This window comes from Penicillium crustosum (assembly GCF_028827405.1).
Source record: "Penicillium crustosum strain IBT 35664 chromosome Unknown utg000001l_segment0_segment0, whole genome shotgun sequence".
Lineage (NCBI taxonomy): Eukaryota > Fungi > Ascomycota > Eurotiomycetes > Eurotiales > Aspergillaceae > Penicillium > Penicillium crustosum.
Window position 1 is genome coordinate 4961557 of NW_026623122.1, and position 25033 is coordinate 4986589.

The following is a 25033-nucleotide window of genomic DNA, read 5'->3' on the forward strand; positions in this document are numbered from 1 at the left end:
AAGGGTACATGGGGCCAACATCGTCGTGGTCATTTTGTCGCCGTGTCCTTGCTTTGATAGGAAGAAAGGTGCCTGAATCAAACTGTCCGCCAGATCCATTTCACATTGATGGCGTGGCTTTCAAGTTGACCTGGCGACCATATCCCCCAGACGAAGTACCTGACGTCACTAATCTGCCACCGTTGGACTATGCACTTTTCTTATTCAACACAGTCAAATTCTATTTTGGCTTTCTTTCTTTTATGATTGATGAAACTGCTTATTTGCAGGACCTGCATGAATTCTACCGGGACCCCCCAGCGAAAGCTGCTTCCAAGAGACCTTGGTACTGCCAATACTTACTTGTTCTTGCTTTTGGAAAGGCGTTCTTGATTCAGAAGAATCCTTCTGGAACACCGCCTGGTCATCAATATGCATCGCGGGCGATGGCTCTGTTGCCTGATTTATCGGGAGTTGACGAAGACCCTTTGGGCTGTATCCAAGCACTCAGCCTAGGGGCAGTGTATCTCCAGTCAATAGATATGAGAAGAGCGGCCTTTCAACATGTGGGTTTATTCATATCTCACTGTTACTGAATTATCTAATTGTGTGAACAGATTGGGCACGCCCTACGAGGCTGTATCATCGAAGGAATACACAGGCATGTACCAGAGGAGATATGTGGACCCCAGCTCTCCAAACGATGCAGAACAATATTCTGGGTGGTTTATATGCTGGACCGAGAATTCTCTGCTTTAATCGGTGCCCCCAGCTCAATTAGGGATGAGGATATCACGGTTAAATTGCCAGCAGAGATGGATGATTCAGTTGAGCAAATTAACTTGACGCTGCATGTTCGGCTTTCCCGACTTATGGCCACTATTCTGACAAGTGAGTCTTTTAGTCGATTGACGTTGGATGTAATGCTAACAAGATCTAGCTGTTTACGGGGTTGGAAACGATTCCGATGACACGCTCATTCGAAGTACACAATCCATTCTTCACAGTATTGCCGATCTTTCATACGATTTAACTGCGTTTTTAAATGCTCATTTCCACGGATTAATTAGTCGTGCCTCAAAAATGGCGATTCGATTGATGCTGGCTCATCATCACGTGGGTTCCCTGCGAACGATTTATCTCGCCATAAGCTAACAACAGCAGTGTGTGGTACTTACAACAAGACCGCTAGTGATGTGCGCACTTCACATGCATATTGAACAAACAGAGAGACAAAACTCTCAGACGATCGGGTTATCCTCACCTGTTGCATCCCTGTTACAATGCTGCGCCGATTCCGCCCAGACTATCCTTCAGACCCTTCGTACTTTAGCGGATGATGACTTGATGGGTATGTCTGCTAGCTATATTGAAACATCTTGATACTAATTCTAGTCTACAGACGCATTTTTACCGTTCCAAGTCGAAGACGCATCATCATCTGCGTTTGTTCTCTACCTAATCCGTGCAATTGCCCCGTCGGTGATCTCGAACGATACTTGGTGCGACAACCTGACACTAGTGCTCGATAAACTTATTTCAAAGGGTAATCTAGCTGCACCACTTCGCAGGCTTGAACTTAGGCAATTAGAGCAAATACTCGCACCTTTGACGCCGAAATTGGCAAATCACCCTTTGCCCCCGCAGGTCAATCTGGATGAAAGCAATGAAATTAACGAAGAAGAACCGTATGCGTTCGATCACGAAGAGTTTGAGTGGGATCTACTGGGACTCAATTCATCTGTCAGTCTTCCCCCGCGAGAATTATTGGATCTTGCAGATCAATTAGATGTGGAAGGGATCATGCGATCTGTTGGGGTTTGATATATCGCAACTATTCAAGGCCAACTAACTATACGACCTTTTACGAGAATTTATGAAAGTTAAAATTGCCGAACAAGTAGATTTTCTATTAGAGAGAGTCAATTGATCATAGAAACTCCCAGTTTCCAGTTTTCACTGGAGTCGTTGGCATAAATATATATAATGAAGTTCATAAATTTAGAACTAGGCTTAATTTCTCAGCCTGGGTCAATACATAAACCACCTTATATCGTATGGATAAAAGAAGGAACATATTAAAGATGTTAGAATAAGAGCAGGAAATCACTTAGGGCACTTCATATTCATTTCTTATCGTATTCAAGCGAGAAACTGCACTAGATCCAATTTAGAGAGATTGGAAAGCATCCCTCAGCAAAGCAGCTTCTTGCGCATGATGTTCCTTGACGAACCCTGTAGCCACACTAGCCGTTGCTTCGCGCCCCGCAAAGCGTACCCGACGGCCCCTGTGTTGCTCCGTCGTATCAAAGATAGTCTCAAGTCGGCTTCGAGCGAATGCCCATGGGCCGTCATTGAGGGATTCCTCTTGACACCATACGAAATCCGAGGCGCTCGGGTACTGCTCGAGATTTTCTTTTACCTGCTCCCAAGGGAATGGATGAAGTTGTTCAATGCGGGTGATGGCTGTATCCGTAATGTTATGGGCCTCACGATACTTTGACAGGGCCATGTAGACTTGTCCCGTGCAGTATATCACTCGCTTGATATCAGAAGGGTTAGAAATGGATTTCCCATGGGCCGGGTCTGGAATCAGAGGCTGGAATTTTGAGTCTCCCATGAAATCCCCAATGTTGGATTTTGCCATCGGGTTCCGAAGAAGGGATTTTGAGAAGAACATAATCAGTGCTAGATACATGTAGGTATTCTGGTAAGCAATGATTTCCATATCGCAGATAGGGCAAGAACATACGTTTTCTGAACTCACGGTGTAGCTGTCGTCTGAGCACGTGGAACATGTTTGCAGGAGTAGTCATGTATACAACTTGAATATTGGCATCTTGATGCTGTCTCGCCAATTTCTCTGGCGATGGGAAGAAGCGAGCATCCTCATTACACAACTGTAGGAAGCGTTCCATACGAGCAGAGGAATGCTCAGATCCTTGTCCATCAAACCCGTGAGGTAGAGACAATACAAGACCAGATCTCAGTAACCATTTGGACTCGCCAGATGAAATGAACTGATCAATTATGCATTGGGCATTATTTGCAAAATCGCCAAATTGTGCCTCCCACATCACCAACGCATTAGGGTGCATACAAGAGTATCCGTAATCGAACCCCATGACCCCGAATTCACTGAGGGAAGAATTTCCAACTGTAAATCGGGCTTGGCTGGGACTCAGTGAGTCGAGAGGAGTAAATGTTGACCCGCTATTTTGGTCATGGAGCACTGCGTGACGCTGCGAGAATGTGCCACGCTCGACATCTTGGCCTGAAATCCGCACATGATGACCTTCGAGACACAGACTTCCCATTGCCAGGGCCTCTGCCGTAGCCCAGTCAATTTCTCTTCCCTCCGTTAAACTTTGTTGTCGCTTTTGGAGGACTTTAGGCAAGCTTTTGTGCAGGGTGAACGGTTGCTCTGGGATACCCATCTTACTTGCCACCGTATTGACGAGATCTTGCGTGATAGAGGTTGATTTGGCCAGATAGACTTCCCGAGACACTTCATTGGGCTTTTTCATGTCTTTCCATGGTGGTGTGAGATATTCGCGTTCGAGGGTCTGTGAATTCCTGGCATTTGCGAGGCTCTCGCTCAGTTTCGACCACACGTCTGCTTCCATCTGCGTGACTTGTCCACGAGTGACCACTCCTTCTAGTGCTAGCTTGGTGGTGTAAAGGTCCAATTGGGTGATTTTGTTTGCAATTTGCTGATACATCAAGGGCTGCGTAAAAGACGGCTGATCCATCTCGTTGTGTCCATTCTTCCGATAACAGATCATATCGACGAAACAGTCTTTCGCGAATTTGGCACGGTAGTCTACCGCGAGCTTGCAGACAAACACAACAGCTTCAACATCATCGGCATTGACGTGGAAAACAGGTGCGCTGATGCCCTTTGCTATGTCAGATACATTGGATGATGTTCGTGCAGACTCCGGGTCTGTGGTGAATCCGACTTGATTGTTGACGATCAAATGGATAGTTCCGCCAGTCTCATACGACTTCAACCCAGATAGTCCCAAAGTTTCATAGATGACCCCCTGTCCGGAAAATGCAGCATCGGTGTGACTGTTAAAGACCATAGTTGATGCTCGGTCTTCTTTATTCTGCTGCTGCACAGCTCGGGCCATACCCTGAGCAACGGGATCCTGGGCTTCCAAATGGGATGGATTTGGGAGGATAGAAATATTGACCTTCTTTCCGGTGGGTGTCTCACGCTCGTAGTTCATTCCCAGATGGTACTTCACATCTCCTGGAATACCATGTCGGGATTTCAATTCGCCCAAGAACTCGTTGAAAATCAGTTCATTTGGCTTTCGTGTGAGATTGCTCAGAACATTCAATTTCCCACGATGACAGCATGGGAATATGATATTTCGCACACCATGCTCTGCGGAGGCATCGATCACTGCCTTCACCGCTGGAAGCTGGCTCTCGACGCCCTCGAGTCCGAACCGTTTTGCGTTCGGAAATTTGGCAGCGAGGAATTTCTCGAAATTTGTAGACCACACCAGCCGGTCTAGGATTTTCTTCTTTTCCTCTGCTGGGAACTGATATGGTCTGGGGGATTCAATTCGCTCACGAATCCAGTCTCGCTCCTCATGGGTTGCGGTGTGTAAATACTCAGCCCCAATCGAGCCACAATAAATGGATTCGCATGCCTTGAGGATACCACGGAGAGTCATGTATTGGTGGTTTGTTGATCTAAATGAAGGGAGAACTTGGGGTCCTATTGCAAACTCTCGTTCCAAGTCTTTCTCGGTAAAGCCATAGAAACCCAGTTGGAGTTCTGGTGGTGACGGTGGTTTGTCTGGTAGATCCAGGGGGTTGGTCTTTGCCATCTGGTAACCAAAGTCCTGGAATGCTCGAACAAGTCGCTGTATTCTGGCTTGATCGTCACCTGCTCTTGAGGGAATGGGCAGGTTTTTCGCGGAAATATTCAGGCCTGGAAGCATTGGCGAGGTCCCTGGGCCCCATTCAAACGATACATCCTGGGGAGGTTGAAGTAAATGTTCAGGTGGCTGCTTCCCAGCTTCGATTGCCTCAAAATATCCTTTCCATGAGGCATCAACTGAAGCAGGGTCCCTCCGCCATTCCGTATACATGTCTTCCATATAATCTGCGGAATTTCCTTGCAGAAAGCTGTCTAGGTGAAGCTATAAAAATCTCAATTAGTTTGTGCTATAACATTGCAATTCGAGTCAAACCAAGTGGATCATACACGACGCTTTTGTGTATAAATTTTCCAGCATGGCCTCAAACGATGACTTCCAATTGCTTGTCTCCGACATCCTGTACCTAGACGGCCAACACCCTGGTTTAGGGGAGATCTCAGAAGGTACATGATGAAAATCAAAGAATAGAGACCTTATACTCCTTTCTGTACATGGAAACGACCTAAAAGGGGCCCAGAGCGAATAGCGCAGGATTGATAGGAGCGGGAAAGAGGAGGAAACATTTTAAAATCCAATGCGCAACCCCAAAAGAGCGAATATAATCATCTATTTTCTCTCTGGAGTATGAGGGGCTTCGGTGAAATTCTGTTTTGCCATATAACCGGCAAGTAACCGCAAAACATCGGACAAGGGTTCCGACATGTGTATCAGGAGGCAGACGATCGGGCACATTTGCTGCAGAGGGAAAGCCTTCCATCTACTAAAGAGGTATGGCTTGGGACTGTAATTGAACTTTATTGGATGGGCGGGTTCTGCAGTGCGGATTACTTACTGCAGGCATTGGATTCAATTCATGATATGCCTAAAATAAATCCCCAGAGTCAGGTTGTTGGTGACTTTTAGTCCCTAATGGTTCATACTGGTTCAGATTTCTAGGTGTACGCTCGCTGTATTTAGTGTGGAAGGCTCGAAATTCAAGCCGGTAATCAAATTCCAGCTAATCTAAGTATAACAGAGGCAGAAAAGAAATATGACGGCCATTAATTCAGTCTTCTACCAGATCAACTATTCCCAAATCTATAGCTCAAGCATCATAGTCTCTGGATACTCCAAGTACTTCTTCACCAGGACTAAGAACTTGACTGCCTCCCGTCCATCAATGATCCGGTGATCATAAGTCAGGGCAACATACATCATCTTGTGAGAGTAATATGATTAGAATCAAAGAGTAACGACATTCTCACTGAAATACACTTACGGGACGGATCTCAACTTGTCCATTGACCGCGACAGGTCTATCCATAGTGCCGTAGGTTCCCAACACCGCTGTCTGGGGTAGATTGATAATTGGTGTTCCGAAGAGCGATCCCCAGACTCCACTGTTGCTGATTGTGAAACTTCCACCGGTCATATCATCCATAGTCAGCTTGCCATCCCGAGCCTGAATCAACCCCACATATCAGCGGCTGCTTCCTCAAAGGACAAGACAAAGTACTGACCTTCTTCACCATTCCTCCAATCGCTTTCTCTATCTGCAAGATTCCCATGGATTCAATATTCCGCACTACGGGCGTGACAAGCCCCTTCGGGATAGATGCAGCAATGCTGAGGTCGACGTAGTCCCGATACACGATAGTATCGTCGTTTTCAATGGCTGCATTTACGGCAGGGATCTCTTTCAGAGCCAACGCAGATGCCCGAGCCATGAATCCCATAAATCCGAGCTTAACGCCATGTTTTTCCATGACTGTCTCTTTGTTGTTCTTTCGGAGTTCAATTAGTCGGGACATGTCGACTTCGTTAAAGGTGGTCAAGAAGGCGGCGGTATTCTGCGATTCTTTGAGGCGTTGTGCCGTGCGCTTTCGGATTCGAGTCATTTTAACCTATGTGACGATTATTCGGTGTTAGTTTACAGTGGGATTTTATTTTGGTCTTGAAGTATATCGCAAGAAGAAACAGTGTGTACTTACCTTCTCTTCTGCGCGGCTGGGCTTAAATCCCCAGGACGGATGGGACTTTGCAGTAGATGAAGGATTTGCACTAGGCTTTTCTGCCTTCTGAATAGGCTCCTTGTGAGGAGCCACATCAGGCGTTGACTCTAAGTCCTCCGGTGTTGCTTTATCCAACGCGGGCGACGAAGTATGACCCGCGGTCTCATCTTGCGATTTTGACGACACATCGGCAATTTCTTCCGAAGCCTTGGAGCTTTCCATTTCATTTTGACTTGCAGACTGTTTTTCTCCGGCCTGGATCTCTGCGATTTCTTGATCAACGTTGACTACATCTCCCTCGGCAACGAACAGCTGCTGGATGATTCCCGCCTGCGGGGCATTCACAGAGACATCGATTTTGTCGGTTTCAATCGTGGCCAGTTCCTCGTCCGCTTCGATGAAGTCCCCGACTTTCTTAGAAAACTGATTAAGGGTTCCCTCTGTAATTGACTCTGCCATCTGCGGGACTCGCACGACAATCTTGCCATCATGCTTGCACAAAGAACTGCTGAAAGTACGGACCTGCAATGGGAAATGTCTCACTTGGCTATGGCCAGATTTGGCAAGGGCAGAAGAGATAGCCGGAAGGGCGACATGCCCTGGGACACCTCTCAGCCTAGTGGGAAGCCGGAAGGCCGCATGGGATGTCCAACGCAGCGCCATTACACCCAGTGGATTGAAATTGGGGAGACAACGAAGGTGGGTTCATTTTTATTAATAAACAGTCCAAGCTGATTTGACTTTGTCTCGGAATGAGTGATTAAAAAAATCCGGGCCCTCTTGCCGCTAGATTCGGCGTTTTGTCACAATGCCGACGACGTAACCAACGACATAAGCGGCCTAGCCCTAAAAGCTGGTATTTCTTGGAGATTGATTTCTCTATTGGTCTAGACTTTGCGATTCTACTCTAATTTAATCCTATGCTAATTGATCTAAACGACAGCAATAAAATCCACCTGGATATCCACCCCAGCAGGCAGCTTAGACACTTCAACCATAGACCGTGCAGGGCGATGCGGGAATGCAGCGTCATAAACAGAAGCAAATTCCGGCATCACATTAGCATCTTTAACATATACCTGCCAGGGTATTAGTTATCGAATAAATACTAGGGATTGCGTGTTTCAACACTCACCACTACTTTGACAACCCTGTCTAACCCAGTCCCCGATGCCTTTAGAATGGCTTCGGTATTCTTAATTATAGCTTGAGTCTGCTCAGTCATTGTGCCTTTAATCAATTTCCCCTGTGCATCTGCGGGTATCTGCCCAGAGAGCCAGACTTGACCGGCGGCTTTAATCGCTTGTGACTGCGAATTTGTTAGACAATCTTTTCTCTTCCGTCCTTGATTGTACATACATAATGAGCAAAGGCTAAATGTGTTGTCAGTTATAGAATATCAGGGGTTTTACTCCGGAAACTTACGTGCATATGCCTCGTTCGTCTGCACGCTGGTTACCATAGTGTGCTTCGGCGCACTAGACGATATACATTGGATTCGAGGACTAGCGGTTCGAGCAAGTTGATTTGATAGAACTCGAGCTCTTCTGAGAGCAGCGCATGTGTTTCGGCTGAACATGATTGATTGATTGAATACGAAGAAGTAATGGTAGTCGTGGAGGTTGTTGTTGAGGTTCGACCCCTCGGTCAAAAGATACCTTATCGTGAAGATGTCGGAGCGGGATCCCGATTCTCGGCAGGTGTACCCGACTTTTTCGGTATCTCGAAAGAGATATCAAATAGTTTTATATGAGCATCACTGTCGCATTAATCTCGTCATTCTGCCAAATATACTGTCTTCGATCTAAGATGACTCACACAAGAGCAATTGGCCGCTTTATATCTAACCGGTATGTCAAACTTTGCTCGCAAGTCCGACCAGTATCTAACCTGAACCCAGGACTGGAAATTTTACTCCCATCTCTGTATCTCGCATTGGATCTCATTCATTGAACCAACTGAGAATGGGTTCTTCTGCAACGGCCGCGGTATCAGAAGCTGAAACTGCTGCAGCACAAAAAAATTACCAAGTCGTTCAAGACAGTAGCAATTTCGACGAAATCCAAGCCAAGCGACCAGACTTTGATCATTCTAAGCCCATTGAAGTAACAAAATCCCCAAATCCCAACTGGGAGTATGGGCAAGGAGTACCCAACAATGGAGCCAGTCTGGCAGGAAAACATCATGAAATCGACCCCTACGCCTCAGATCGCCCGATGATCAACAACTACCGCCTCCTTGTTTCAGGGATTGCGCCTCGACCAGTGGGGTTCCTCAGCACCGTCAATTCCAAGGGTGAAAAGAACCTTTCTCCATTCAGTTACTTCCAAGTCATCGATCACGATCCCCCAATGTTCATTGTGGGATTCTCATCTCGACCTGGTCGGGTCAAGGACACATACCATAATCTCCGAGAGACCGGGGAGTGTGTGATCAACACAGTGTCGGAGAATATGATCGAGGCAGTGAACGCGACCTCTATTGATGCACCGTATGGCGTGTCAGAGTGGGATGTATCCGGTCTACATGAGGCGCCATCGACCACCGTGAAGCCCTCGCGCGTCGCCGAATCGGTGTTCAACATCGAGGGCAAGGTGATTGATATCAAGGAGTTCACGGATCATCAACAGCCTGGTATGAGCCTCGCTGCTACTGTTCTCATCAAAGCTACCCGTTTCTGGGTCAAGGAGGGCACTGCCAATGAGGATTATAGTCATATTAACTTGGAGAAGTTGCGGCCTGTTGGTCAACTTGGGGGCATCTCTTATGGTCGGATTGGGTCAACTTTTGAGCAACCGCGCAAGAGGTGGAGTGATGAGGTGGGTAAGAGTGAGATCTTGGCTAGACTTGATGCTGCCAAACCTGTTGGTAAATGATAATCTTGTGTACAAAGTATATAACTATCCAATAGAAGAATAGGCTATTTTTAGCCATATTTTTTCGGGCACCAACACATGAATTACCCATGCGATCAGGCCAACCCTAAAGAATTATACAGAATACATAATTCCGTGCATAGTGAAACAAAAGCAATTAGCTATTCCACCTGAAGACTGAAATTCGATCCACTAAGGTATTTGAGGCCGATCACACAATAGTGGAACTGACAATCCCTGAAGGTGCTAATATTTAGGAAGATCATTTGGAGAAACTCCACGGATCTTCTATACAACAAGAATAAGCTCACATTTTATAGTATCAATTAATCAACGTTTAAAAAAAAAAGAAATTCAGTTAAAGAAACATAGAATAAAGAATGTAACCCCATATTTCAATCAGACCCCGATATAAGCCACCCCCTTTTCATCTTTGCCTGGGGACGAATCAAAATCTCCAATTTTGTACGGGAAACTCCGCACATCGAGGGTCATTAGAGGCGATACGCAGGAAGCTCATTTATGCCGTTTGTGCCGTTTGTTTCTATTTTTCTCTCTCTCTGAGACATTCTATTAACTGATTCACTGATTCACTTATTTGGAGATTTCATCCGCACAACACACTCCCTTATATCCTTTCTTTCTGACCCGAGAACCCCTTCACTCCTTTATTCCTGGTTCTCATCAAATACACTCTTTTAAACATTAACCATAACGAAGCATCCACTATGCTCCCCACACTCCTTACTCTCTTCCGCCGCGATTGCAATGGCGACGAAACCATGTCCAGCTGCACAAAGCCCACCAGCTCAGCCGTGACCATCGGCATTCCCGCCGCGATATCAGGGGTGTAAGTATCACCGCCTCCATCACCGCCCTTTTCCGCCGTCACATATACATCCATCCATCAATGCATCCAACCAACATACAACACTGAACCGCCCAACCATAGCAGAACTAATTATATCTTAGTATCTTCATAACCGCCCTTATCGTCCTGATAGTCCTCTACCACAAGCGCAAGCGTCGCGATGACCGTGAAGACCTAGAAGACCGTAAACGCAGCTCAGGCTTCTATGCTCGCTACGCAACACAGCGATTCGGCACGGAGGGAGCACCACCATCAAATGGACGTCCCTATGCTTCTGAGTCGCGGCGTAGCTCCGGCGAGTCGATCTATGATTTCAAGCAGGACCATGGCCCCTATCACCTTGCTCAGTTCCAGAGTCCTGAGGTGCCGAAGCCCGTGGCTACTAGGGTTGTTTCCTAGTCAGTGCGGGGTTTGATATGTTTCTTGTAAGTTTGGATATGATGTGTCCAAAATGAAGTTGGATGCTAACTGTCGCTAGGTTCCTACTGGTTGGGGGGCGCTTTCTTCGATTTGCGATACTTCAAATATTCTTCTTATGGACTGGCTTCCGAGGTTCTTCTCCTCTTTCAATGTTTCTTTATGAGTTTCGAGCGATCTGAGCCATAGCACAATAGCGAATCATTATTTTCCCACTTTGTCGCAATATCCACTGGTAGAAACGACCTATAGACACGAATGTTTTTACGCGAAAGCGAAGACTGGTATGAATAGTAAATAATAGATAGTACAGGCATAGATTTGAAACAGGTAGCTATATCATTGAGATCGTTTTCATAAATAATACATTGGATCGTGGACGAGACACGAGACCCATCACTCGGCAGTCTCCATGACTCGGTCACCTAAGACATGGTCACTGCACTCGGGGGATGGCTCGAGCATAGGTTGGACATGGAAATACCCCATTTGGAACAAAACATGCTGCCACTCTGGCCCTGCGGTGCCTTGCACTTTGTAGTAAGGCGTGTCTAGAGCGAACCACCTCTCCTTGCGTGTTGAGGCTTTGTCACCTCCTTCAAGGGCCGCACGACTAGCACGTGTCGTGCGTGAGCGCTTCTCGCCGCGCCCATGTTCCTGCGCTGTGAGCGCAAACAGCCTCTCGCGGTATTGATGGAGACGGCCATCAAAGACCATGATACTGCGGATGTACGGGGCCAAATCTTCCGTGATCGGTGCGAGTCCATTCTCGAATGAAGGGGCGTGGCGGGCAGTTGGTGTAGGGTTTGAGTAGTTGGCACGCATGATGGGTTCAAAAATGCGCTGGAATTGAGGAAGTGTGGCTGGAGGGGTTTGCGGAGGCATTGCGGAGACAATGACTTTGCTCAAGGCCCGGTTGGCATACAAAGATTCTAAGTCCTGGGCGGTTGCGGGACGGAAAGTTCTGCTTATCAACGCACCAAAGGTAGCGCTGACAGTTTCACTGAGTGATGAATACTCTGTTCGCAGTTCTGTATGCAGGAGTGGGTAATTGTCAAGATAGTTGGATTTGAAGCCTTCTGGCGGGGTTGGGGCGGATATATCAAGTGCATCCTGTTCAATTATTAGCTGGTGTTTCGGTAGATGTATCGATGACACTCACGTTTCTCGCGTCCAAGGAGATATTGGAGCAAAGGATGTCGAGAGAACTCCTCATGTCATAGTAATCCGCTTCCCGGCACAGCATGTCAAGTTGTGTTAGCTTGGGAGTAGACTGAAGTTGATCAGGAGACAGAAGTTCAATTTCATTCTTCCCAGCCATGTCCTCCGAATCTTGCAGGCCGAGACCCCACGATCGGAAGCTGTTGCGAATGATTTCCGTCTCTTCATCCAACGAGCCTTGGGTAACAATCATATCACGATTGAACCAGCCCATATATCGCTCATAGGTGTTGAGGCTCAAAACTCGAAGTCGATCCCCATTATGATCTACGTTTGACCCAGGTGGCCAACTAGGAAGCAGCCAATCCAAGCCTGCTTTCTCGCTACCGACACCCATCTGGCACCAGAAGTTCAGATCCATCAATGACTTACGCAGATCCATTCCGGATCCTTGATAAAGTCTGGTGACGGCTTCTCGCTTTAACATATGCCCCTCGTTCGCGGCAACCAAAAGCAGGTAATCGATGCTAAAGTCATGAGCAGGCTTGTGGTATCGCAATATGGCATGAAGAGACATATCCTGAGTAGGGATTAAACTCTCATCGTTGCAGGTGATGATGATCGGTCGTTTTGATTGACTGATGAGAGTCAAGACACCAGTCCAGAACTGCCGGTCTTCATCGAAAAGGATGTCGGCTTCTTCGAGCAGAATCAAAGACTGTTTTTGCTCCCGGGGGCGTTTGGGCGCAGTTTCGGGTTTGGGGCTAGGTTCGCCAGAATGGGAGACTGGATTGCTAGCTTTCGAGGATGCGCCTTTGAAAAAGCTCTTCAGCTTGTTTTGCTTAGCGGCATCCTTGTCGCTGCGTGTGGCATTCTCGGGTTCGTTGAGGAGATGAACAAGATGATTTTGCGTCATATCTCCGACTCGCTCCAGCATATCTCGAGCACTTCGTCGGCTTCCAGCGTTTATCTCGAAGACCTCGAAATCAAGCTCTTTTGCAACGGCATAGACAGAAGCGGTTTTGCCGGAGCCAGCCGGACCGCTAAGAAGAATCACATTTGTTATTGGGATCTTTCTTTCTGCTCCATGTAAATCAGATGCTATGTCACCCGACCTAACAACTGTCCGTTGAGGCGTCGTGGTCACGCCGCCCGCTAACTCGTCATCTGAGCCAGAGAGATTGTCCATCTCAGAAGCCTCCTCTTCGCTTGACACAACGAAGCCATCGAGTTTGTCAGCTTTCTGGCGCTTTTTTGCCTTTTTCTCTCGCTTTGATTTCGATTTTGAATTCTCCTTCGATGATTTTCCGGTGTCCACTGCTGTGATCTTGAGGTGCCGTAGCCAGTCTCGAAGCATCTGTGGCTCACGGCCAAGCTGCAGGACGTCTTCCGCTGACTGGGGGGCGTACTTGTGTGTCCAAAGATGCGGTTCGTAGGTTGCACAATCGAAAGCTGAAACTGATGTGAGTAGGGCCGATCGAAGTCTAGCAAGAGGTGGACTAGAAGAATTCCATGGAAATTGGCGGTTTGGTGAGGACCACGACATCTGTCGTTCCATTGCTGTATGCAAGACCTGACTGCTAGCAACATGTCGCACGGGATGTCGAAGAATAGCTAAAGCATCGTGGTCCTGCTTGGACAGGCGGGCGATCCTCCTTGCTTCAGCTGTTCCAGCCAGAAGAACATTTTCTTCGTCTCTAACTGAGATAGTTGCGACCTTGGATTTTTTTTCGGTCCTGAGTGGTATGCCAAGCACGATCATTAACATCTGGGGGTGGGTGAACGTCTCTAACATGCACAAGATCTTGCGGTGGCCAAAGGGGGATCAAGCAGTTCGGCGAACTTAGAGACACGACGGGGGAAGCTAGCAAACGAACTGCCTGAAGCTGCCACTATCCGCTTCTTTTCTGGGGCCACAGCTGTGGTTTGGCTTGGGAGCACGCTCGCCTTGGTATCTGGATTGTCCGATTGGGATCCATTCATACTCGTAGGCCCCGGTTTCTGTGTTGATTTCTTGCTGAAGAATGGGTGTGTGGGCTTTCGAGGTTGGCTCTTCGCCTTGGGCGGCTGAACAGAGGGTACAGTGACAGGGGGGTTTTGAACCGCTCGGCCACCTAGGATATCGTTGATCAACTTCCCGATATTCTTCTCTTTATCGATGCTATACCTGATCGTCACGACCTTGCGCTCAACCTTCCGAGGCCTTCCCCGTTTCCCTGTCGATCTCTTTTTTGTCTCCCGGGGAGGACTGGAGGCGGGTGACGATAGGAACCCTCCCTTCGAATTCAGTCTGAGAATTTTCTGGCTGGCAGATGTTCTTTCGACTGAACCCTCTGGTTTCTCGTTCTCGGCAGGTGTCAATGGCCGGGTTTCATCTGCAGGAAGTTGGGTCTCCACCAGCGGAGCCTCGGCGTGAGGTAGAGACAAATCACTTTCGGTCTCAAGGGGATGATCAGTTGACAAAAGCACACTTTTGGTCACGTTATGGCCAAGCCATTCTGAGAGACCAATACTGGAAGTAGTAGTGGGTTCGGTGGTTTGGGCTTTGTCCGTCCTTCGCCTCTTCCTCCGATCCTCATTCAAGTCTTCGTCGAGATCCACAGAAGTCTCCCCGTTTAGTTTGGAGACATTTCGATGGTGATTATCCGGGGACTGGAGCCCTTGCTCATGCGTAGAGCTTTGGCTGCTTATCGGTCGAAGCTCATGTACGTGGGTATTTGCGGGCGAGATTGGCTCGTTTGAGGGTGTAGACTTGACCGAGACACCAAATTCTAGACATTGTAAGCTCGGATTCACCTGCGGCTATGGGTCACATTCTGACCTTGTCGGAAGAAGGGATGTATGACTTGCTGTTCGTCAGTTCCCATAGCCATCGGTAGATTTGATATGATGCTCATGTGATGAACAATCAGTTGATCCCCGAAGAGAGACCAGGGAGCAAACAGTATCTCAGATATAGCATTGAAATGGCAGGATATTGGTGGTAAGTGTGGAACGATTGCATGAAGAATCAAGTCTAGGTCGATCTCCATAGCTTCAAACACGTCCGACGCGAAAGGCGCGTTAATTGCTTATGTCAGGCTGACTGCCTCACGGACCAGCGCTAACCCCGATATGGCCTAGGGGTGGATATGCCGGCCCGACGTAATCCCGAAAATTTTTCAGATTTCCAAATTGGATGGGTCTGCATCAAAAAGATCACACGCTTTGAAGGGACAGGAACTCAAGCCATTTTTGATTCCTGGTATTCATTTCGTCATGGATTTACAGTCTCCATCCGTCCTGGCGCAATTGCCTCGCCCCCTTCACGCTTCTACTGGCAAAACCCGTATCGGCGATGTCTTCAGTCTCGCCGATGCGAAAAAACGCAAGCGCTATGAAGTCGCAGTTGCTGTGGATGGCGAGGCTGTGAATATTTACAATGTATGTTTTCTACTTCTTCTGCGTTCTTTCGGCTGCATCTGACTCTAATCTTCACTAGGTTCAAACACCTAAGCTCGTGACCTCCTACGCCGTCCCACCGCAATCTACTTTCTCTTGCCGCCCATGCTCAGTTCGCCGGAAGTTGTCGAAAAAATCGACAGTCCGAAGACAAACTTATACCGCTGTCACCAAGCCGGAACATCAAATCAAGTGCTTTGTGGAGGAGATCGGCAGTAGCGGCTCAAGTGCTCCGGTCATTTCTTCTTCTACTACCACCGTGACCGACTCGACCAGCCCCACGACTTTTGTGGGAATCGTGCCCTCTAGTACCGATGCTGAAGGAGAGACGGACCCATTCGATATCCTGGCAGTCCATGAGGATGGCCGTGTGCGTAGGCTGTCATCGGATCTGAAGACCCAACGATGGAGTATTCAGCACAGTGAGATTGCAAAGGTTTGCTCTACTCACAATGTCCAGTCCAGCTTTTTGGTTGAATTCGATGATGCGAAGAAGGCTTTGTTCAAAAGACGACAGGATTTGGCTTTACTGGCGCTGGGCGATCTGACAACATCCGGAACCAACGAGCCATCTATATTGCTTCTGGTATCCCAACCCAAGAACACTGATCGAGTCTCCCTCAAGGACATCATTGTGCAGATGTTCTCAGTCCCCGCGCATGCGAAGTCAGAGTTGCGGTTAGACGAAAGTCAGCGCCTTCGCCATTTACAAACTTTCCACATCCCGGATGTGAGCGGCCTAGAAACCACCGATGGCAATTCCATGCAATGGAGCTTCCACTCTGGCTCAGCAGGGTTGAATCTTTCCTTCGAGAGGGGTTTCATCAATGTTGACCTCTCTCAGTACTCTCCCTGTGTCACATCGCAATTCGTCCTTGATGATGAGGAATTCTCCTCGGTCATGCGCATTTCTCCCCAATCCGTGATTGGAGCACAACAATCTCTAGTGGCGGTCTACGATACCCAATACCATTCTGTACAGCGCAGTATTCCCGCTGGTGATCTTTTGTCAAGCACTGGGTCAACCCCAGAGACTCCTACAAACTTCATCAGCTACTTCGCTAAGCTTGGGATTGCTGTCGCAACCAAGGGCAACACTCTTATTGCCTTTGACTTGAGCTCTCTCCCTAGTGCCCCGAGCTCTTCACTGAAGCGGACCAGAGATAGCCTGCTCATCGATGCCATCGGCAGAGGTATTGGTTCATCTGGTGCGCAGTGGGATATCGCATCGAAGAAGCACCGATCTGACAACATGGCCTCCCTTCGGCTCACATCACCGGAGCAAGTTGAGAAATGGACTCAGCTCACGAAAACAGTGGAGAAGGCGACCAAGACGAAGAACATTGACTTGTTCGATAATGCTGTTCTGACATACTTCAGCACTTCTGATGCCTCCACAACGCTCCCGGTCCGCGGGCAGTATGTTAATCCCGAAGCAACTCTTTTCTTGCTATCAAAAATCTTTGCTATAGAAGAATCTGCCACAAATGATACCGTGTCAGCATCCCCTACATCTCAACTCCGTGTTGCCATGTGGCCCCCGACTACTTGCGACTGGCTCATTCGCTTGGGACATCTGTCGCTCGACAACGTTGAGATTGCGCTCCGTCGTGCATGCAAGCCACGCATCTTGCAGCCATTCCCCACCGGATCATTCATTCAGGCCCTGCTCGATTCAGATCCCTCATTGAAGCAGGTCAACCAAGTGCTTGAGGGTCCCACTCTGATTTCCTCCGATGAGTTGGCCTACGCGCTCAAGGCCTTCTTGAACCAGGCACGTTCCCACTCTGGAACTCTTGAGGAGACAGCTCGCGCGATCACAAATGGTGATCTTGCCACTCCCACCCAGGAACTTTCAAAACAGCTGGGGGCCGAAACGGCAACCCTGAAGGATATCTTCGCTGGCCTGAACACCTCCCTCCAAAAGATTCACTCGCAGCCCGCGTCAGTCGTCGTTCATTCCCTCCGCTCCAATCTCTCCCGGACAGAGCTCATTTCTATGGTTCACCATCTCCGCCTTTCCCTTGCTACCGGAGGTTACACTTCTCGGTTCACTGAAAACCCCCCCACCCCTATTACTCTTGACCAAATTACTCCCGCCCTTTCTCTCAATGTTATCATTGATCTCATCACTGCCTCTGTGGATGCTGTGGGTCCGTCCGGTTGGATTTCGGCCATCCCAGCAGCGGGTGACTTTGAAGACTCCGACTCGGTCACTGCCGCTGCTAGTCGCGAAATGGAATTGATTGCAGACATGAAGTCTGAAGTCTCCGCCGCGCTTGCAGGAGTGGAAGAGGCTACTTATCTCAAGGGCGTTTTGTGCGAGTACCTCCGCTTTGCAGACCAAGTTGCCACCCCCGCTACTACCTCGGAGGATGCCCTGGCCAAGATGGATGCCGATGCGTCCGGTCCATCCCACCTGGTCCGCTACGAGAAACTCAATGGCGCCGACTTGTTGGTCTTCACTCGTCCCGGTGAGGGAGAGGATGGCTACGATGGCGATGCTGGTGGTAAGATGCTACCACTGTCACTCAAGGCTGCTTCCAATGATGTGTCCCGCACCAAGACCAAGAAGTCGACGGGCGAGGTCAAGAACCGCACCAGCCGTGAGATTGGTTACCTGCGCCGCAAAGCGGTTGGCAAGTACTCATTCGAGAGACTGATTATTTAAAACCATGTGCATTTCATATTCTATACTGTAACATTCATTATTGAGGGAGACAATATCCTAGGAGTTAAGACACGAACAATACATATTTGGGTTCCCACACAGTATTTCAATTATTTATTTCTATGCAACAAGGAATCATCCCACCCTTGCGCGTGTTCAGATATGTATCAATATTCGACTCGACATTAGAATTGGGAAGGGTCAATCTATTTTGGTTGTTTTGGTAGTTCACGATCAAGCCTTGCAGATATATATGTGGGACCGACTTACACCGAAAATATTTTCTACCGATCTACAACGTTAAAGCATCCCCTCTAAATATTTTGACATAGAACATGATTTTAGATCAATTCAACGAGTACTTGTTTATGATATTGAAGAAACAACAAAAGAAAACTAAGTGGGACTAGCCAACATAGTAGGCCTCAAAGGGACTCGATAGTTTGGCTTGAATCTGGGGGTTCAGAGACATTTTAGCATATTCTTTTCCCCAGAATAAAAAATAAGAAAAAAACAAAAACAAAACAAAATAGTGGAAACTAGGGTGAAATATAGAATTGATAGATCTCAAAAATCTCGATATGATATTATATCCTACCTAGGAATAGTATTAAATTAGAATCTTGATCTGGACGGAAGCCAAAAAAAAAAAAGGTAAACAAAAAAGATAATAAACAAGGGAGCCCTGGCCCTGGAGCTTTCCCAGGCTAAGTGGAGATACGCTGGACACCGCATCTCCGCACTGTTCTACCCACCGTTCTTCTTATTATCTTTTAATTAGCTCCGATCTATGCCTTTCCATGTTGATGTGGATGTGAGATTGTTTTGTTTGGACCCGGAACGCGTACCGGCATCATAACAAAGGTTGAAAATGAGCAACCAACCATGGTTGGATAGTCTGTCAGACGACTGGCCCTCTCCAGCTTCGCCCAGCAGTCCAGCACCTATTCTACCTGTTCTACCAGAATCGCCTAAAACCAGTCAGCAGGGAACCCCTAGTCGCATTCCTGTGCCTGCCCGCCGTTCCTTAGAACAACAATCCCCGGGAAGCAACAAAAAGGATAAGGTGACCCGACCATGTCATTTCCATAGAAGAGAACCTCCGACTCCAAAGACTCCCCGAACACCCAAAACACGCAAACCACGGTCGCCTGCCCCGGGTAGTTTGAAATCCAGTACTCCCAAGACCAACCCAAAGACCAACACCAAAAGTCCAAAGGTCAGTCCCAAGCCCACCCCGGGTGCGGCTCGCAGGCAGCCCTCAATGGATACGCGCTCCCCTCTACGATCGGTCTCAAACGTCTCCAAAACCTCCACACAATCCGAATTCGACGGCACGGTTCAGATCAAATCGAAGAAAGACAAGGATACAAAAGAGGGTACGCCAGAATGGCGCAGGCGACTAGTGCGCGGGGAAATCGCCCCCGGCGAACAACGGGACCTGTTCGCACCGATGGGACTCGAAAGCGTGTTTAAGCCGCCTACACCTGGTGCTGCAACGGCGCAAGCAGGCTCTACCCCGTTTACGAAGCAGGACGACCATCTGTGGGATTTCACAGACACACCTTCGCGACAGGATGGAGACAAGGACAACGGTGGTGAGGATGACGCGCGCGTCGTAAATGAGGATGAAAGGGATACTAGCGACCGATCGCCGGAAGGAACCGTCAGTCGCGCTCATCGGGAGAATAATGGGCGCTTAGATGTGGATTGGGACCAGGAAGGGTTCTCACAAGCGGGGAATACACAGCTCCGTACAGCTAGTGGGCTGGAGGATCTGCGCAACGAGGGGATCACACCCATAACCTTCTCCCGCAACAACACTGTTGATGGTAATGGGACTTCAGAAGTCATTAAGTCTGCGCTGAAGCAGGTCACCAACAAGTTGGAAAGCCTGTCTATCAAAAACGATAGTCGCTCGGACTCCCCCGCAAGCGATAGCCTCCTCTTCTACAACCACAGTGAACCTCACGCGGATGGGTCTCCACGAGATGATAGTTTGCTAGACGTGACAAGTCATTCTTTACCCAAGGATCTGTCTATGGGGACGGTGGACTTCCACAGTCGGCGAGGAAACCGCTCCTTCCCTCGGCGATTCTCCCCTTCGCCCTTTCCCTCGCACCGTTTGTCCCCCACAACCCTCGCCAACTCTAAAATCCGAAGTTCTCCCTTGTTTAACCCCCCCTCACAAGACCGCGTCACCTGGTCTACCGCGTCCTTCCTCGTCTCATGTTCGGCCATCCACGGCTGGAGCAGAAAATGAAGCCAAGATGCCGTCATCAGGAAGTCCATTGAAGCTATTCGGTGACCATGACACCTTTACCAATAACAGACTTCTCCGGCGCATGAGCCAGTTTGAAGACAATTTCAGCGACAATTCAGAAGGGGAGGAGCCCCCTTCGCCCTCAGAAGAAGCGCGAAGAAAGGGCGAAAACCGCAGCTTTTTAAATGCGAGACATGAACCATTGCAGGAGCTCTCTCCTAGGCGAAACGAACGTCTTGGATCCCGTAATGCCGCACATCGGATCAGTCAATTCGGCGGTGGCGAGTTGGACAAGTTTGATTTCTCAGATACCAGCCCCTACGAGCACAAATTGGTGTATGATGAGGCCGGAGGATTTGGGTCCCGTCCGTCTTCACGAAAGCGATCGTCAACTCGACAACAATATCTTCGTGGCCCTTCACAGCAGGGGCTATACCATTACAGCAGATCTGCAAGCTCGGGATTCACCAGGAAACCATCTGCTTGGATGCGCCAGGATTTCTTTGATGATGTGCGGCACGGGACTCGTGCGAACAACAAGGAAAATATGGCCCCTGATGTGAAGCGAGTACCACGGGCCCCCGGCATGGACCCCACCCCCAAACGGCGCCGAACAATCATGAGAAACAATAGCGCCGATCCCTATCACAGCGCCAATGGCGGTTCGCCTCAGAAGTATGGTGACAGCATGTCATTGTTACAACGAAGCCTATTGCAACATGGTGTACAGCTCGAAAATAGCGACTATCTTGCTCCGCCGGGCCTTTCTCAATCGAGACAGCGACCTCGAACCCCCACACCAAGCCAAATACGAACAGACGGGGAAAGCCATATTGCACCACACAGAGATTTCTCCGAATCAAACTTCGAAAATAATGATTATTCTGATTCCTTTTCCCTTGATGGCGACGTTCCGCTAGTGAAGATTACTGGGACAAGCGATACATCACGAAAAGGATCTATCACGACTCAGGATTATTTAAACGAGGCCACCAAGATCATGGATTTGATCAGATCCAAAGGACGAGGTGCGGCTGGATTGACAAGTGTACATGAGTCTGACGTGGAAAGTGAAGGCGACGAGTTCAGCGACGACGATGAATCCACCCGGGAAGCCTTTTCTCGGCCCCCTAGCCGTGACGGAACGGATCTTCGCAAATTAAGAGAGGTGAAGGAGTTGAATCCACTGATCTTGAGTCACCTGAAAAAATACCAGGAGCAAGATGATCCGAATGATCGGGAAATGTCCCTGCATGCTCGGCATGGTCAGGACGAGGGCCGAACTGAGCTCGGTGAATCTAACTCACAGAATATCCGAATTCATGGACCGAGGAAACGAAAGACTAGTGGCATGACTGATGACACCGCGGAAAACATTGCCCAGGATCTGATGACTATCAACACACAAATGTCTGGGTTTAGCGTCACCTCCGTGCCCACCGGCTCCTCGCAAGGCTCCCAAGTGAAGGGTATGCTGGCCTCTGACCTTGTAGCCCACCTTATTCCGAATGAGGTCAATGGGTTCAAGTATGACCGCTCGAAGAATCAATGGGTGAAAGATGACGTGGAAGAACAACAGGCACCGGTCTCTGAGCCAGCCGAGGAGGCTGATGACCCATTCAGAGATATTCCAGATCTCAGTGTAGACGAGCTCCAGGAGATGATGAGAGTCCATGGCCTCGATTCTCCTACAAAGAGCGATGCTCCCGCTGACCGAGAGCAAATTAAGGCCCGCAGTCCTTTGGCTGCGAACCCATCCCCGAAGAAACCTGATGTTCGGCCACATACGAGGGACGGAGAACCATCCCTCGGTGCAAGCTCGGTCCAATCAAGATTCACTCGCTTCACGTCAAGTGTTCCTAACACTGGGACAAGAGTTACATCATGGGGCACAGACGAGGCCGCAGAAAGGAAAATTTCTGAGCAAGGAAAACCTGAAGCCCAGCGCGACGAGCCGTTGTCTTCAAAGACCCCCGATCTCTCGGAAAACAAGCACGCGTTGCCACACTGAATCTTTCATCACCTCTTGTTTCACGCCCCTCTTCTCGCGGTGAGCCCGATGACGCCCAACCTGACCTGAACGTGAACCATACCTACCATGGGATTGTGCCAGACGAAGCTGCAGCCCAGGCAGACCATGAAAATGGCCAAATACGGTCATCTGTTCCTCCCACAGGGCGCCAAACTTCAGTCGGCGGACAGCCGTTCATTCGACGTCCTATCTCGAGAATTGAGGAGAGGAATGAGGAGACCATTGATGACCAAAGCCTCGTCCGCAGGAATGATTCCCTGCATGTCCAAGAAACGCCCGCCAGAACCGAGGTAGAGCATTCTTTGGTACCTCTCCAGAGCGCTGGGCCCGACACGAGCTATAGCTTCCACCTCAGTCCACTTCCGGACTTCACCGTCAACCAAGGCGACAAACCCCTGAAACTTGAAATGAGTTATGTGGCCCAACGTACAAATCCCTCCTCTTTGCGACAAGTGCACGGGACGTTCGCACTTGCAACTGAAGATTTGATCAAGCATATTACAGACGTGGAACCATACGAGCCTTATTGGGAACATGTGCGCCGCCTTGTCCTGCGCCAGAAGGGATTGATCACTCTGCACAAGCTGAACGAATTTTGCCCCCGACTAGAGGAGTTGGATGTTTCTGATAACGACATTGGTCAATTGAGTGGCATTCCCTCAACCCTCAGAACCCTCAAGATCCCTAGAAACTGCCTCTCTAACCTGACTCCCTGGAGCCACATGGTCAATCTGCAGTATTTGGACGTTTCAGGAAACGATATCGAGACGTTGGATGGCTTCTCGAGCCTGATTCATCTCAGGGAATTGAAGGCGAATGACAATCAGATCCGTAATATCGACGGCATTCTTGATCTGAATGGCTTGCTAAGCCTGAAGCTGAGCAACAATTCCATCACTGCAGTGGATTTTGAAGGGTCCGAGTTGACACGCCTTCGTGATCTTGATTTGAGCCACAACTGCCTCACATCAGTTCGGAATGTCGAATGGCTTCCGTCACTTGCTACTCTTGATCTTAGCGCCAACCAGATTAGCCGCTTTGACTCTTCTGCATCCCTTATCAGTCTTCGCGCCCTGAAACTCTCTGAAAATAAATTGGAGGCTTTAGATGCACGAGCTTTCCCGTCTGTCAGCCTTCTTTACCTCGATCAAAACCATCTGTCTACCGTTCTTGGCCTTGAGAATTGCCACAATCTCGAGGTACTGTCTCTCCGAGAGCAGACACCGTCAAAAGAAAAGGACGTTGAACACAGCCTGGATATTGATTTGGGTCTTGTCAAGGATGTTCGTAAAGTCTTTTTGTCCTCGAACAAGCTTTCCCACCAAAGTGTGTGCCCTTCTGCTCCGCTACTACGACTTCAACTTCTTGATCTAGCTGCGTGCACGTTGAAAACTCTCCCAAGTGACTTTGCTTTGAGCTTCCCAAATCTCAAGGTCCTGAACTTGAATTTCAACTCGGTTGATGATGTTGAGCCACTGGTTGGAATGAATTGTCTTGCTAGACTGATGATCGTTGGTAACCGTCTCTCAAGGATGAGAAGGGTCTGCCAAATCCTTAGTCGACTAGGAAAAACCGGAAAAGGAACTGCGTGTTCCTTACGCAAGATTGATCTCCGTGGGAACCCATTGACTATCGGATTTTATCCTCCAACGGTGACTGGCAGTGGTAATCCCGATCGCAAGAAACTGAAGTCCCAAGAACAAGCAGTCGTCCGACACCAAGGAATCCATCGGGATCTTTCCGATGCTCTAGCTGAACTCGGAAATGACGACCAGATCTCTCATCGCGCCACCATTGGGGATGAGCCGAAGACAGAAAGAGATATCGAAATCGACGACCCATACACACTCCCGCTCGCCGACCCGCACGCGGATGTGAAGTACTTAAGGCATCTCGATCAAGCCACGCGCCTGCGCCGAAGAGTGCTAGAGCTTTTGCTCTACGCTGGCACAAGTGGCACCCTCCACACCCTCGACGGGCTAACCCTTCGGCCCTCATTGGGCGATGAGTGCTCTGATATGAACAAAGCGTGGGACAGACTGGAGCAACTTGGTGTATTGCGGAGGAAAGCGATCAAAAATTAGGTTATATTCTTTGTTATTCTTGTATTGCGATTTTTTCATTCCCCCATCACGCGAGGAGCGCGTGTGATTTGAGCATTGTTGGCGGCGTGTATGGAGTTTTGTTGGTCCTCGAGTTGGAATTAGCCACGCTTGGTCTTTTGTGTTTGCACAGCATCAGCGCATTACCGGAGTTGGATATCAAATCAATTCTGGCATTTTTGACATCTTTTATTGTTGCTAGCCTGTTCGTGCTTTTTGCTTTGTTGTAGTACATCATGATAGAATAGAATGAGATAGAGCCTCATGCCTTTGCCTCGATCTGAAATAGGTGTGATGACTCGAACCTCTATTTTTATACTCCGAATTA

At 48.7% G+C, this 25033-nt stretch overlaps 9 protein-coding genes across 9 annotated transcripts; 5 read left to right on the top strand and 4 right to left on the bottom strand.

The window, feature by feature from the left end:
• Positions 1-710: 710 nt before the first annotated feature.
• On the top strand, positions 711-1803 carry N7487_001849 (fungal specific transcription factor domain-containing protein; the record flags this gene model as incomplete). Its single annotated transcript, XM_056869597.1, has 4 exons — positions 711-870; positions 920-964; positions 1172-1330; positions 1382-1803. The coding sequence occupies 4 exons, from the start codon at positions 711-713 to the stop codon at positions 1801-1803; spliced, it is 786 nt and encodes a 261-aa protein (XP_056734381.1).
• A 346-nt stretch (positions 1804-2149) lies between these two features.
• N7487_001850 (2-oxoglutarate dehydrogenase family protein) lies at positions 2150-5329 on the bottom strand (the record flags this gene model as incomplete). The annotated part of the gene is made up of 3 exons (XM_056869598.1): positions 2150-2667; positions 2732-5141; positions 5207-5329. The coding sequence occupies 3 exons, from the start codon at positions 5327-5329 to the stop codon at positions 2150-2152; spliced, it is 3051 nt and encodes a 1016-aa protein (XP_056734382.1).
• A 628-nt stretch (positions 5330-5957) lies between these two features.
• Positions 5958-7534, bottom strand: N7487_001851 (uncharacterized protein; the record flags this gene model as incomplete). The annotated part of the gene is made up of 4 exons (XM_056869599.1): positions 5958-6077; positions 6139-6321; positions 6380-6763; positions 6851-7534. The coding sequence occupies 4 exons, from the start codon at positions 7532-7534 to the stop codon at positions 5958-5960; spliced, it is 1371 nt and encodes a 456-aa protein (XP_056734383.1).
• A 269-nt stretch (positions 7535-7803) lies between these two features.
• N7487_001852 (RidA family protein) lies at positions 7804-8450 on the bottom strand (the record flags this gene model as incomplete). Its single annotated transcript, XM_056869600.1, has 3 exons — positions 7804-7950; positions 8007-8215; positions 8297-8450. 3 exons carry the CDS (start codon positions 8448-8450, stop codon positions 7804-7806), a joined length of 510 nt encoding a protein of 169 aa, XP_056734384.1.
• A 230-nt stretch (positions 8451-8680) lies between these two features.
• Positions 8681-9747, top strand: N7487_001853 (flavin reductase family protein; the record flags this gene model as incomplete). The annotated part of the gene is made up of 2 exons (XM_056869601.1): positions 8681-8721; positions 8772-9747. The coding sequence occupies 2 exons, from the start codon at positions 8681-8683 to the stop codon at positions 9745-9747; spliced, it is 1017 nt and encodes a 338-aa protein (XP_056734385.1).
• A 699-nt stretch (positions 9748-10446) lies between these two features.
• N7487_001854 (uncharacterized protein) lies at positions 10447-11017 on the top strand (the record flags this gene model as incomplete). The annotated part of the gene is made up of 2 exons (XM_056869602.1): positions 10447-10597; positions 10720-11017. Exons 1-2 carry the CDS (start codon positions 10476-10478, stop codon positions 11015-11017), a joined length of 420 nt encoding a protein of 139 aa, XP_056734386.1. The 5' UTR covers positions 10447-10475.
• A 414-nt stretch (positions 11018-11431) lies between these two features.
• On the bottom strand, positions 11432-15093 carry N7487_001855 (uncharacterized protein; the record flags this gene model as incomplete). The annotated part of the gene is made up of 4 exons (XM_056869603.1): positions 11432-12148; positions 12198-13984; positions 14074-14967; positions 15018-15093. The coding sequence occupies 4 exons, from the start codon at positions 15091-15093 to the stop codon at positions 11432-11434; spliced, it is 3474 nt and encodes a 1157-aa protein (XP_056734387.1).
• Positions 15094-15454: 361 nt separating this feature from the next.
• Positions 15455-18308, top strand: N7487_001856 (uncharacterized protein; the record flags this gene model as incomplete). Its single annotated transcript, XM_056869604.1, has 2 exons — positions 15455-15619; positions 15678-18308. 2 exons carry the CDS (start codon positions 15455-15457, stop codon positions 18306-18308), a joined length of 2796 nt encoding a protein of 931 aa, XP_056734388.1.
• An 871-nt stretch (positions 18309-19179) lies between these two features.
• On the top strand, positions 19180-24687 carry N7487_001857 (uncharacterized protein; the record flags this gene model as incomplete). The annotated part of the gene is made up of 3 exons (XM_056869605.1): positions 19180-20305; positions 20373-22419; positions 22512-24687. The coding sequence occupies 3 exons, from the start codon at positions 19180-19182 to the stop codon at positions 24685-24687; spliced, it is 5349 nt and encodes a 1782-aa protein (XP_056734389.1).
• Positions 24688-25033: the final 346 nt, after the last annotated feature.